We start from the raw sequence: 15,315 nt of genomic DNA, 5'->3' as shown, positions 1-15,315 counted from the left end.
ATATCTACGTCATGAAGCGCAAGAAGTCGTAACACTAGTTAACCCTTTGTCCTACCCGCTAACTCCCGATTGCTCAGGCCACAATAAACAAGAAAGTCGGTCACGCGTCGAGCTATTTAGCTGTTTAGCCGTGTGCTTCAACTTGCGCAAAATGTATGCGTGTTATGACATGTATTCGGCGCAACGAAAAGAATTGTGAAATAATAAACATATTTATGCAGAACTAATACTTTTAAGATGTCTGGGAAGTAATTATGATTTAATATTTGAAAGTGGATAATGTATCAGTAACAATTTGTAAAATAATACCTAATTTAAATTAATAATGTTTTGAGAAGAATCGTAGAAAAATAGCAATCTTCAACTGTGTGATATTTGTTGAAACAATGAGGCACATGTAACGTAACTCGATATTTTTTACACTCCCGCGTTGTTTCCTTACGTTTCTTATGTTTTGTACATACTTTACAAGCTCTTGTTGGATTTTTTTTTCAATGTCGTAGAATCTATATGTTTCGGAAAATGACCTCAATGCTACTCGTATAGTCTCATTGGTATACATGTGTTCGATAATTGCCCTCGTCTTTTATAATCATGTAACAGTACGTTTTGTAATAATGCTTCGGTATTTGAAGTTTATACTCAGTGTAATTCTGTTTCTTTTCCATATTGTTTTTTGTTGTACAGAATATATGAATTAACAAGTGCCATATGAAATATGTGAAAAAAGATTTTTCGATACCCTTTCAAATATTTCCTCATAATAGGGAAGTACGCTAATATCTGATCTTGGCGATCAATACCAATCATTCCCCTGTTATAATCAAGATTGTAATTTTGACTTGAAAGAAGGCTTTAGTTGACTTCCGTTTTGTTCAGTCTTTTCTACAGTTTCGTACCTTTGTAGAAATAATATGGACGTCTCGTTTATCCTTCCACTTCAATGCTAATATGCCATTGTAGCTTCCCATCCTGCATTCCCCTTTTCTAAATTTTGCTTTAACAAAATCTTTCAGCATATTTTTTCTATTAAAACATACTGTCCCAACAACATTTGTTCCATAATCAACTAAAATTAAAAACAATTACCTATATACAAACAGTGTCCTTTATATAGTATTGACTTTGATAACTCGCACAGTTTATAAAATTTTCTCTCGATCTTTGTCCTCTTCGAGGGATTAAATTGTTTATAAAACATACATCCTTTAAATTTCATTAATAATTCATCGATCGCGATGTCCTCTTTCATTGCATATACTTCTTTGAATTTTTTATTAAAATAGTTTATTACAGGTTTGATTTTACGTAATTTATCCATCTCGTCTCATTTCTGGATATTTGTCCCGTGTTTCTATAACGGCTCTTTTAGACCACTTTATCTGAATTTTTGATTTTTTAACTTGAGCAATTATTATGCATAGTGCAAAGTATATTTTAATTTCATTACAATTTACATGGATCTAAGTCTCATCAATTTTCTTTCTTTTATTTTCATTGATTATTGCTTGTCCTACGTAGCGATTCGTTTCTGTAACAATATTATCCCAAAACACATTGTCAAACATTATATAAGAATAGTCTAACTCTCTTTTACTTCCACCTAATTGATCTAAAATTGCTACACTTACGCCAGGAGTCTGTATATACTTCCAGATTTTTGGCTTGTTATTTTCTTCTCTCCAAATCCATTGCTTCGATAATTGATGATTGATACTGTCTTCATCATCGGTGTTCAATGATTAATTTTCTTGGACGTTTTCGTACAGGAAACACAATATCGCTACCATCACTATCATTATAAAGAAGGTTCTACCGAATCACTATCCGCAATAGTAACACACTTCTCACTACTCCCATTAATATTAGATTGTATTTTACTAACATGATACGTATAAAGGTTATTTAATTCTTTTAGGGATTTGTAATGCAAACGTGTGAACGTAACAAAGAATTACACGTAACTAAAATAAGAAAATATCGAGGGCAACTGAACCACGAGTCTGACCCGTATTGTTTATGTTTGTCCCGAACGAAGTACCACGAATCAAGTTCGTATTTATTGTTTTTGGCCCAAATTTCTTGCCACGAGTCTCGCTCGTTGTTGTAGAACAAGGCGTTAAATGCGATAGTTCACTAAAACACGAAAAAGTCGATTTCTTCATACCGAATTTAAAGATACGTTCAGCCCTTCAGTCTTCCTGAATTGTGGATCATGCGTGATTTTCGAATTAAGTACAAGCAACGAAAGTTCGTCTTCTGCGTTTTATGTGATTTTAAACTTACCATCCGGATAGGTCGAATTGATTTCAGCGATGACGTCCAATTTGGATGGCATTGATCCGACAAGGATCGTGTCTTCCGGAGCTTCCTTTAGCTCTAGTTCGATTTCTGTCACGTCTCCTAAACAAACGAAAACTATATGATATATGTACAGGGTATCAAAAATTATTTGTCGTGGCTCTGGAAGGTGATTCTACACTTCCGGATCGATGAAGATCTGTTAAAAAACTGGATTGTGAAAATAACCTCAAGCATGATTTTCATGGCCAAAATTTTTTATTGCATCGTATGGTAGTCATTACTGAGAACGAATGTCTGAAAGGAACCCATGAGTCACAAATAAATCATCTTCTTAGAAAAAATGTTTAAAGCTTCATTAATCATTAAACTGGTCTTATTTATTTTAAAGTTAGATATGGCACAAAATAACGTCGGCGTTAGAATCTACTTACTAGTGAACGTATGATATCTATCATTCAAAATATTAAACTGACTTTATTTACATGTTACAGTCAGATATGGAATAAATCAAGCCTGTCTAAGTTATCATCCCCGCGAGCGGTTTTCAAGTGCGAGAAACGAAAGAACGATTTACTATATTCTTCCTGTTCAACGAGTCGGGTCGATAGAAGTGAACAGAACATTCGCGTGAAAATGCAAGATGAATATGAAGAAGTAAATAGCATACACGATAGATGTAAGGGAATGCAGATATTTGCTGGCTATTTATTACAGCAAGATGCAGAGAAGCGATACAGCAGAAAGATCGTGACAGGGCAAATTGTAGAGGCGCAGGCACAAATCTCCTTTACGAGATTATGCGTACAATGCCACTTGCGCCCATCAGCCAACACTAAATGGCTATTTGGGATAGTCTGGATCAGTATGGACAACTTCAAGTGCGGATGGGCCATTAACAGGTGAGGATAATGGAAATACGTCAGCGTAATATCACTCGCCTTTGGAAAATACTCTGCAAACATAGAAATATTTGTTCGATGCTTTGTGCTATTGGTGAATGGTGGTAATTATTCTTTGGCACAAGAAATATATCTGCAATGGACAAGAATTAATAGAAGAGCGTAGCGTCGAGCTCCAGATCGTCATGATTTTCAAAGAGTTCAGAGATCCACAATTGTGACACCAATTTCTCACTCGACGCTCCTCTTATCCATTAGCATAAGGAAGAGCATGTTATCGTTTATGGACGTATGTACCCATTAATGTGTTTGCGAAGAAAATCTCCTCAAATAGGGATTTTACACGAATCAGTGAGAAGAATAATACGTAAAGAAGGTCTATGTCTTTATAAGGTTCACCGTGTGCAAGAACTACGTAGAATGGATTATGTACCGACGTATTTGTCTCCGATAATCCCTTCACGGCTACAAGAAGGTTGTGGATGGAATAAGTGTTATCAGCCACGGCATAGGAAAGAGTAATAATTGAACTGAATAAAAATAGAACTGAAATAATAAAAACCAATAAAAAATTTAGACTTTAATAAGAAAGCACGTGGAAATCAGTACAACACAGTATATGTATGTGTTTAATGGAATATGTATATTGTTCTAGATTACTGATTTACGTCTGTAGTGTTCAATATCGTGGGTGATTGTTTAAATTCCTTTGTACTCTCTGCAAAATATATACAGACTTGTACTAAATATGTAACAACGCCTATCATTTTTAGAATCGTGTCGGTATAATTATAATACGTTGTCGTTATAGCGCTGGAAAATTTTGTAATATCGTATTATGTCGTATGATAGAACTACCTCTAAAATAATTTTTATTGCCAATTTTTATAGAAGAAATAGCAATTCATAAAGCAGTGTCAACTTACTTTTCGCTGCTAGCGTATATACATGGTAAGGATACAAGTAACGACATCAAGATCTGAAACTTTCATCTTCAGATCTAGCCTGAAGAAGTGAACTGGGGCGTTCATGAAACGTCGGAACAAAGTTGCAAGGTACTAATAATAACACGATTGATGTACGTATATTTTTTGTTCTGAATTAAGAAGAATGTATTTCATTGTTTATCTATGACATGAAAATATACCATTTCAATACAATATTCAATACAATATTTCAACTCTCCAATTCCTATACGTACATATAAGTATCATCTTTTTTTTATTTCGCGAGATAAGTAGCTTAATAATCTATATAGTAGGTACACAAATTATTGCTACGCACCATTATATTCCAATAAAGCGCTTTTTTTAAATTTTACATTTCATTTTTACAGTATAAATTTTAGTAGTCATATAAGGATACTATTAAACTATATGAAATTTAAAGATTTAGACTTACTGAATTAGTACTTAAATGCTATAATAAGTACAATGGTATGCCAATACTTTTCTGGTCACTGTAGGTTCGAATGCATTCTAGTTTGATATCAATTTCAATTGTTACCATTTCCAATTGTTTCGTTTATTTTCCAATTGTTTTCAGCTGCTTTTTACAAAAAGGACGTATTTTATGTTGCCTGGTTAGTTTTCCCGTTACAGTGTCATGAAAATGATAAATATAAATTATGTTTTGAATTTACTTCATTATACAAAGTCCACAAAACATATTTATGTTTGTCATTTATGTTATGCTATGTTATGTACAGTCATTACGGATGGAGAATATCTTCCTATATCTTCCTACTCCTGAAACACTTTTTCATTAAACATCTAAAAAACAAAAGTGCCTTTTAGCCTAAACATCCCCTGTCTAAACTCTGTCTACGCTGACAACTGTTAGCGGATAATATATATATATATATGTAGACTGTCTGCAAACAATGCTTCCGAATGGGGCCAAAAACCGCCCCACTTTCTTCACGCACCCCCGAGCTCGTAATCTCAAGAAATGATAGAAGATTCTTAATATCCACATTTAATTAATGTTTTCAACTGTACCTTTGAGTGAGATCGCTTTATGGAGCATATTGTATATTTTTTAATTTGCTTAAAGAGAAGCAGAAAACTATTAAACGATTATGAAAACCTAGGTTTTTAACGAAAGGTTATCAGTAGACTTTGAATTTTTATGCATTTATAGGAAATTCGAAAGTATAAAATTGCACAGAATGCACATAATATGAAAAAATATGTGAAGTATATAAAGCGTAATGTTTCTCATAATACTTAGTAAGTAAAATAATTTTTTACTGAATCGATATTTTTTAATTATACTCTCAAAATTACAAGCTTGTATAGGAACCCTCAATCTAGCTATGAGCATGGAAAAAATCTTCTTGCAGACATAAATCTAGAAGACGCTCCTGGAATTACACTCCTCGTTAAAGAAATAGCCCACGTGTGCTATCTTTAATTTCTCAATCACGCGTGCAAATTTTTCCGTCTGTAACGTATAATATCAAAATATTATGAGCTCAGAATATGCAGTTCGTTGAAAATAATTAAAAATAGTATGAGGTTTAGTGTGTAACAAAAAAAAATTGTTTTAATTTATAGCGAAATAATAGTACACTCTGTTAATATGTTTAGAAATTGCTCAGTAGATCCCGATCTATCAACGAGTAAAGATTACAGTACAATATTATATGAATTTGTACGTATGTGGGACGCGAGAAAAAATTAAACGAGTCTGAAAAAAAGCAAATTCTTGAATTAAAACAGCAACAGTTATCAGTAGCAAAAATATCGAAAGTAATGATAAGAAGTCGTAAAGTAATACAGAATTTCTTTAAAAATGTTGAAAATTATGGCAAAAAGAAAAGTACTGGTCGGCCGTCATCGTTATCCGATCGTGATAAGTGAGCAATTTTGCGTGTAGCTTCCAACTTGCAGTTAACAACGAAGCAAATAATGGAAAATTCTAGTGTTAGTGCCAGTGTTTCAAGTGTTCGTCGAGTTCTACTATCCTGCAAAGATATTAAGAGACCAAAATTGAAAAAGAAATTTTCGTTAACAGCGAAACACAAAGCAGAACGTTTACGCTTTGCAAAATAAAGAATGCATTGGAAAAAGAAATGGAGAAGGGTACTATTTTCAGACGAAAAACATTCAACTTGGATGGTCCTGATGAGTTCCAATATTATTTTCATGACACAAGAAAAGAGACAATGTCAGCAATTCGACGACAAATGAGAGGAGGCAGCGTGATGGTTTGGGCCAGCATCGGTTATTTTGGCAAGACAAGTATTAAGTTCATCGTTGGTAGAATGAATAGTGTCCGATAGATAAATTTAATCAAGGAACAAATAAATAATCATGCAGAACGCATTTCCGAACCTGATTACATCTTTCAGCAAGATAATGCGCCTAGATTACACACACCACGATTGGTCCAATCATTTAATCTTTAATAAAAATAATATACCTATTTTGCCGTGGCCTGCACGCTCCCCGGAATTTAATATTATTGAAAATTGCTGGGCAGAACTTGTTTACGGCGTATACGCGAATGGAAAGCAGTATCAACACGTACAAGAATTAAAAAATACAATTGCACGCGATTGGGATACATTAAGTTAAAATTATATCCAGAAACTATATAAATCGATACCAAATCATACAATAGAAGTAATAGAAAATAAAGGGGGATGTACCCATTATTAAATAAGTATATATGTTTGATAAGTAATTATTGTTAGTTACAATTTATGTTGATTATTATTTTATTATTATACATGTACTATCATCTCGTTCTTAAAATAAAACAATTTTTTTTGTTACACACTCATAATATTTTTAATTATTTTCAACGAATCGCATATTCTGAGTTCATAATATTTTGATATTATACGTTACAGACGAAAAACTTTACACGCGTCATTGAGAAATTAAAGATAACACATTTAGGCTATCTCTTTGACGAGGAGTGTAGAAATTCTATAAAGATATCGGAAAGCGATATCGAAATTTTGTTACAAAAAGTTGACCCGAAAATAGAGAGAAATGCAAGAATCGTTATATTCGAAATACTTCTCTGCGGACTAACATTTTGCTTCCTGTCATCTTCGAATTTCTTCGGACAACATGAACGAGGTTTTTATCTGCGGACTATCTTCGGAATTAAATTTTGTATTCCGTTATCTGCAGATTTTTTATGAAAGACAGATGCGGATTGTCTGCAGCACATGTCTGGGCCCAATTGTCTGTCAATTAGAACGATATTTTAAATGATGCAGGAGACAAAACTGCGATTGAGGTGACCGCCGCATCATGTGGATACTGGAGAGCACCGTTTACCAGAAAGTTTGAAGGTATTAATTCTTTTCCATATGCAAACGCAGAATAAATGATAAACTCATCACCTTCCTCACTATGAAATTTTCGGATTTTTATACTATATGCTTATATAGTATATTATGTTTATATGCAGCTTAGCTGGAAAATCATGCTTCACAGACAGAACGTCACAAAAAATTTATGTGTAACTTTATGTCACATTTGTTAAAAGACAGTATAGTGAGATCGGGCTAAAAATTCTTTTAGAGTCAATCCTTTTAGAAACAAATTCGACACTGCTTTTAGTCCTCGCATTGCCAGTATGTCAAAACCGAACATCTAGGTAATATTTTACATCTATATATACTTCATTTTGCAACTGCCTCTTAATAAGAATATATATATTTGTGTTCTAATATGAATTCGATTTCGAGAGGATCGGAGCGCGGAAGGCCCCGGGTCCCGACGGGGTTCCAACCCGTGTATGGAGGGGGGTCGCCGGAGTCTTGGCCCCAAGACTGAGGACTCTGTTTGACAGATGCCTGTCACGGGGCGAGTTCCCTGTCCTATGGAAGGAGAGGAGGATGGTCCTGTTGCCGAAGCCAGAACGTTCCCCGGACTCGCCTTCCGCCTTCCGACCTGTGTGCCTGTTGGATCAGGCTGGCAAGCTGTTGGAGAGGATCATGGCTGCCCGGCTCAAGTCTCATCTGTCTCGGCGAGTTCCCGGGTTACACGACAGCCAGTTTGGCTTCCGGATGGGGCGGTCAACGGCTGATGCCGTCGGCCGTGTCCGCGCCCTCGTCGAGGGGGCCGGGCGGCGGGGTTACGTGGCGTTGGCAGTGTCGTTGAACATAGTCGACGCCTTCAACAGCATCCTTTGGGGCGGGATAGACCGAGCCCTCGAGTTCCATCGGGTGCCCGCTTACCCACGGGGTGTGATCCGGGCCTTCCTCCGAGACCGTAGTATCGTCTACATCGAGCGGGGCGGAAGGATGATGGGGAGGGCGGTGTGCCGTGGCGTCCCGCAGGGTTCGCTACTGGGCCCGTGGCTGTGGAACATCGCGTACGGCGCGGTACTTCGGGCTCCAATGCCCCCGGACTCGGCGCTGACGTGCTACGCCGACGACACGTTGGCGCTAGTGTGGGGATCGACATGGGGCAGGACCGTCCGTCTGGCGGAATTGGCAGTGGCCGGCGCGGTCGCCGCGAACAAAGGGTTGGGGCTGGAGGTATCCCCCGAGAAGTCCGAGGCGATATGGTTTTGCCGGAGGACCAATCACGGGACGCCTCCGCCGGACTATCGCCTGAGGTTGGCGGGGGCAGAGATTCGGGTCGGGACCAGTGTGAAATACATGGGCCTGACTCTCGACAGTCACTGGACATTCGGCGCTCACTTCGAGTGTCTAATACCGTCGGTCGAGGCGATGGCGAACGCCTTGGTACGTTTGCTACCTCGGCTGGGCGGGCCCGGTGTCGGAGTGCGTAGGCTGTACGCCGGCGTGGTGCGAGCAAAGCTCCTCTACGGAGCTCCGATCTGGGCAGGGGAACTGAGGGCCAGCAGCCGCAGTCTCCGAGCGATCAGGAGACTGCACAGGTCGCACAGGTTTAGCAGGTGATTACCGCAAATTCATTCGAAACTTTTCTAAAATCGCGAAAAGCCTTACAGACTTAACGAAAAAAGGACAGACCATTTCATTGAACTGACAAACACCAGACTAGCTTTGATACTTTAAAAGCCAAACTCTGTAATTTCCCAATATTAGCTTACCCAGACTTTAACAAGACCTTTACTTTAACTACCGACGCAAGTAACGAAGGACTAGGAGGAATACTGTCACAAGACAGTCATCCTTGTTACATTACAAGAATTCACCTGAATGAAACTATACCACGACGGAAAAAGAAATTTTAGCCATCGTATGGGCCGTAAAAAGACTTAGATAATACTTGTTAGGACGATGCTTCATTATTCGAACCGACTAACAAGCTCTTAAATGGCTACACAATTGCAAAGACCTCTCTAGCAGACTGATTCATTGGAGACTTAAATTCGAAGAATACGACTATGAAATCGAATATACAAAGAGTAAAGATATCACAACTGCAGACGCTTTACCTAGAGTTCACGCGATAACTCGCCACGAAGTAGTTAACATCGAGCTAGTAACTGATCACACTAACTCATTCAACACGTGAAAAGACAACAACGAGACTTCTAAACTCTTAGAAATTAAACCGAATGACTAAAAATTTTACCAATTAACTCGAAACGATTTAGGAGAATACGACGAGACAACAAAAATCAGCATAGGAAATAACGACTTCACTGAATTAGAAAAACCGCGGATGAAATTCATGCTAATATATTTTAACGACACATACAAGAAATTTACTTATGCGCCCAACCCCATCGTAAAACTAGACGAAAAAGAAATACTACAAGCAATAAAGGAAAACCATAACGATACCGTAAGACATTTAGGGTTACAGAAAACGTATCAACAGATCAAGGATACATCCAAAATCTTCAGACTTTTAGAAAGAGTAGAAAACTTCGTGAAAACATGCGACACATGTCAAAAGGAGAAACTAACGCGTATCAGACCCAAAGAATCCCCACAGATCTCAGACACACCGCTCAACCCTAACGACAAAATCGCTACGGACATCATAGGACTGATGACAAAGACCAAACGCGGAAATCAATACATGCTTTCAATTCACGATGAACTTACGAAATATCTGATACTAGTCCCCCTTAAAACGTAACGAACTGAATCTATAATCAACGCGCTCATTGAACAATATATTTACATATTTTCCGCACCAAAGACGATCCTAACAGACCAGGGACAAAATTTTGTTAGCGATTTAATGACGAAATTTGAAGAAGCTTTCAAAATCAAACATATCAAAACAACTTCATTTTACCCACAGAGTAACGGATCCCTCGAAAGAACGCATGCCTCAATTAAAGATTTAATTCGTACTGTATTACACGATAATAACAAAGAATGGGACGAAGTACTTAATTTCATTTGTTTAGGGTACAACACCGCGAAACATGAAGGAACAGGATTCTCACCCTTTGAATTGACCTTTGGACGAAAAGCTAACTTACCTTCCGCAATATCCAAATTCTCCACACTTATCTATGATGATATGTACTCACTTTGGCAAAAACAGTTGAATAAATATTGGGAAACAGCTCATAAAACACTTATTCAGGATAGGCAACGATACAAATGAGACCAAGAGAGAAAGGTTGTTAAAACTCAGACCGTGCTTAGGAAAGGAGACTTCGTTTTAATCCATAACGACCATAAAAAAGATAAGTTGGACATTGAATGGTTAGGACTCTACAGAATCAACGATGTCAAAACCCCGTATTATATTATTTCCATTGACAATTTTAAGAAAAAGATACATGGTAACCGATTGAATACGTACTGTTTTCAGGATAATGCCAACCTTAGCACTAGTAATACCCTTAGTTAGTGGTCTTAAACTCACGGAATTAAGAGAAAGCAGCGTATTTCATGAGAAGATAGGAAAAGCACACATATATAGCGAGAACGTTAATATACTATTGGTTTAGAACTTAGCAATTTGCATAATGAGCTGAATTCACTTAGGATTGAATTTTATAATATTCAAACACATTGTAACATTTGTATGCTTAAAATCGAGATAGAATTGCTAATTGCGCACCCGTAGAAACCTTTCGACTAAACGATTATACTCAAATTCCCACAACAAGCCGGGAACCCTGAAAAGCTGTTACGTTTGGCTTCACCCCACAACGCCCGAAGTTCCATAGATCCATTCTACGACGATCTTAGAGGACTAAGATCAATCTAACCAGGGGGGTTTGTCACGACCGGCACATTTCAAAACCGATGGGCTAATGACGGAGATAAAGAGAGGGGCCTAATGAGCCATCAATATCCCAACGGTCCTACCGCTGAATGTTCGAGAAGAAGGAGTGCGTGGCAACGATCGCGGACGCCTAACAAACGCGTGGATAGTGAGGATATTGAGGGGCGACAAAGGGAAAATAATCGAATCCGATCGAAAGTCGAGTTGTAAGAGCTTCAGTCTTGGAAAGTCACGGCTGGAGTTCGGAACTAAATTATCATTGTTGTGATCAAGGTATTAGTGAATAAATTCTCTTTTTTTTTTTATTTTCATCTTCGATTTTTTTTTATTTTACGTGACAGTACCGTCGCTATTTATCGTTACCAACGGAACGATCCGTCCTTTGAATTGTTTGTTCGAAGTGTTGACCGATCCGTGTGTTTATAAACGCGATCATCATTTTTGTTCCTTTTTTTGCGTCGTACACCGTCTTCGCGCAAGCAGCACTTGACTCGGTTATCATAGCTCTGGTGAGTGTCGCAGCGATTATCGGGTTCAGAGTATTCGTAACGATGTTGATTGTTATTTCAATCACTGTTAGTATCAAATGTATATCAATACATTAGCAGATGTATCAGATAAGTATCGATAATTTCATAAAAATAAATGTGACGCAAAAAAACGCGATATATGCATCTTAGAGTGATGTCATAAGTAAAACAAATTGCTAGACAGTATTCAAAATTTGAACCAGTGGATAGTTGAGATTCTTCCGATTAAGATGAGTTCAAATACGACACGTCTACTGATGATAATGGGACAAGTAATACGTACATCTTAAAAATTAAAGATATTGCTGTTTTTATATTTTGTTTTTCTTTTTCATTCCTTCTTACACTTCTACCGCCAAGTTCATTTACATTACATAATACATTTATCAGAAAGAATTGTTACATTGGGTTAATTTTAACATTAAACCTATCGACACTTCGTGTATACCTATTCCTACCGTGTGCAGTCAAAATGACCGGTGATTAAAGAAGTAACAGTTTTTATGATTTAACTTAGATAATGATTCATTTATAACTGAATGTATATAAAATAATGAACTATCATAAAATTTCGTCCAAATTTACTTTCGTTTAATTTCAATTATAGACTTAGACAAAATTACACTTTTATTTATATAGAGATATATCTTATTCAACTTTGCTGCATTTTTTACAAATTATCTTATTATCAAAGGTACATTTTCCGCATATATATATTTCTCGTACCTTGAACAGATTTTCGTAGTTTTGTAACCTCTACAATTTTTTGCACGACAGGTTTTTTTGTAGCAATGAATCTGAACTTATTGATAGTTTTATTGCATGGTCTTTTCCCGCCATTCTTTATATAACACTAATGTATGTACCAGGTATATAACAATTTTGTGAATTCTCTAACGATCGGTCCCATACTGTAGATACCATTGCAAATTTATTGGTTCCTAAACGTTGACTTCTTTCGCTCTTCTTATCAAATCATATAAACCTCATAATTTCAGCAAAGTCATTTCTGCTCATTGCTTTTCAAAAAAATGCAGGTCACCAAATTTTATTCCACAAATATAAGACATCTAAATTCTTTTTATTTAAGATATCTGATTTTGTTGTATCTAGCTCGCACCCTTATACCATAATCATTAGTAAGATAAAATGCCCTCGTTACTTGTTCTTTCATTATATGCCGTTTGGCATATCTCTAAAAATATTATGAACTGATGTCCTGCCAGGTTTGGTACTTGTATCTATTTCTTTCCAAACTGTTCCGTCGGACCCAGTTTCAATACGTTGGTTCTCTACATCAGTCTCACTCACTGCTGTCAACGGTAATTTCTTTCCTTTTTGTCCTGGACGTGAATGCTTGTTTATAATATTTAACTTTGATTCGGTTGTAAATATCTTTTCAGGTGTTTCCATGCTGTTTTCAGTTGCTGAAATTCCTTGTTTATTGTAAACTGAACAGTCTTCTTCTATATCCGTTGTTTTTTTAAATAATTCTTTTTAAAGTCTTGACACTTTTAGGGTAAATAGTTACCACAGAATAATACTATGTACGGAATATATCCTTTACTTTTCCTTTTATAACAACTTTATACAAAACGCCCTGAAATGCTTTCTGTGTGAGTTTTAGAGATACCAAGTTAGATCGACTGATTGACTAACAAACTCAAATGTATTCTGGTCGAAAGGACGATAGCAAGTAAGAATATGGTCTGTGACGGCGATATTTGTACGAAAATATTGATGGGTGTTGGCCGTTCTTTATCAACGGTTGCTCGAGGATGGAACTGACCGTTGAACATGGGAAAAACCCGCTTTTCCCGTGTTTTATCGGAATGAGCAATAATCCTAAGAAACTCGACTTTTAAAATGTTCATAACTATTGACCGCAAGAAATGCTAAATTTTATGACGGTTCCTTAGGATTAATTATAGGCTTGAAATGATATGTTTCGACACCTGATGGTCATCTTGATCGAGGGATGGATTATGGTTTATAACAAGATTACGGGCATAGCGGTTGCTATTATTTATTATTACTGATTTTGTTTGTCATCTGACATTGAGATAGGCTTTTATTTGTATTTATTGTAGCTAATAGGCCGTGATAGTGGTAGTTGCTGGCTGTAGATGTCCGCTGCTGGAGTACTGCTGTATTTTCTTCTTATTTATGTATCGAGGAAAAAACATATCGGACTACGGGCACCGGGATTCGAACAACTCGGGTCCCGAACGTTCGTAACCTAAGGCGCTAACCATTGCGCTATCGTCGTCCGGTTCTGGTTGATATCTAGTGGTGGTATTTGTTGTCGAGTGCCGCCACATTATTTTATTTATTTTAAGAGTATAAATGAAATATTTTATCGACCGGTCAAATTAACCGCCCGCAGTAGACAGTACAGAATACAATTTTTTCTTAGAAAAAGAAAAGCAAACTAGAGGTGAATACCGAAAAATATATTGTACGCATGTTTCATGAAAAGTCATAAATTATGAAGCGATATGATAACGTTTAAATATGATTAAATCTGTGTAGAAATTTGAAAACGGACAATTTGACCAACACTGATAGTTTTAGTGTTAAAAGTGAGCGATACTATAAATAAACCTGAAATTTGCATCCTGTTGCTTACCACAAACCCTCTTTAAATAATTTTTTGTCGTCACAGATGACCAAGATTTAACTCAAAATTTAAGTCCTATAATTTAAATGTGTCAAATATATATATTCAGATCACTCATCCACAACCTTCAAATTTGGAGAGAAGAGATTTATTACAGATATATAAATATACACACTAAATATTTGTTATTCAAATTACACAATAATGACTTACCTGTAACCTGTGGGTTAAGAACCACTGAAGTAAACAATTGTTTCAAGCGAAATTGAATTTTTCAAAAATATGGCAATTGCACGAGAGATGTAACAGTCTTCTAAGATGCGATTTGACAACTATGCTTTTGACAGTATTTCTACCATATTGTATATACCATATTTCTACTTCTACTTACTTTACCAATCATGGCCTGAAAATAATTGGGTTGAAAATAATTCCTAAATTTACCACTATAAATCACAAAGGGCAGGGCAAAAACTTTCTCTTTTATACGATCAGTATTTCAGAAAGTGCGACGAAAAGTTCTATAAGGTGACACGTCTATTCTGAACCTCATCGGTAATTCAGGATTTGGGTGATTCTCAGTTTTCGACACGGACAGCACATCTGCTTTTTTTGAGAAGTTGGAAATTCTCACCTCGCAAGTTGCAAGATTTACAATGCGGACCTCGTCGAGAGGCTAAGTGACATCCTAAGTGCTCGACGGGTCCGCTCTAAAGTAAACCTCTTGTTCAAAACATTAACACCAGATGAGAACGCGACACTAGACCTGTTCTACGTTACCTGGTCCTGACGTTACGCTACGCACT

General features: G+C 36.7%; 1 protein-coding gene across 2 annotated transcripts in view; it reads right to left on the bottom strand.

The window, feature by feature from the left end:
- LOC132911135 (uncharacterized) overlaps positions 1 to 15,315 on the bottom strand; it is a 55,598-nt gene that overhangs the window by 24,273 nt on the left and 16,010 nt on the right. Inside the window, exon 1 of one of the 2 annotated variants that reach the window (XM_060967535.1) lies at positions 2,287 to 2,438. The exons of the other annotated variant lie outside the window; for it this stretch is intronic. Coding sequence (XP_060823518.1) covers positions 2,287 to 2,338 — 52 coding nt within the window. The 5' untranslated portion in view covers positions 2,339 to 2,438. Of the gene's footprint in view, positions 1 to 2,286; positions 2,439 to 15,315 lie in introns of those variants that run through there. 2 annotated transcript variants of the gene reach the window in all.

This window comes from Bombus pascuorum, chromosome 10, assembly GCF_905332965.1.
Source record: "Bombus pascuorum chromosome 10, iyBomPasc1.1, whole genome shotgun sequence".
Taxonomy (NCBI): Eukaryota; Metazoa; Arthropoda; class Insecta; order Hymenoptera; family Apidae; genus Bombus; species Bombus pascuorum.
Note: the sequence above shows the minus strand (reverse complement) of the source record. Positions and strands in the feature narration are given on the sequence as shown.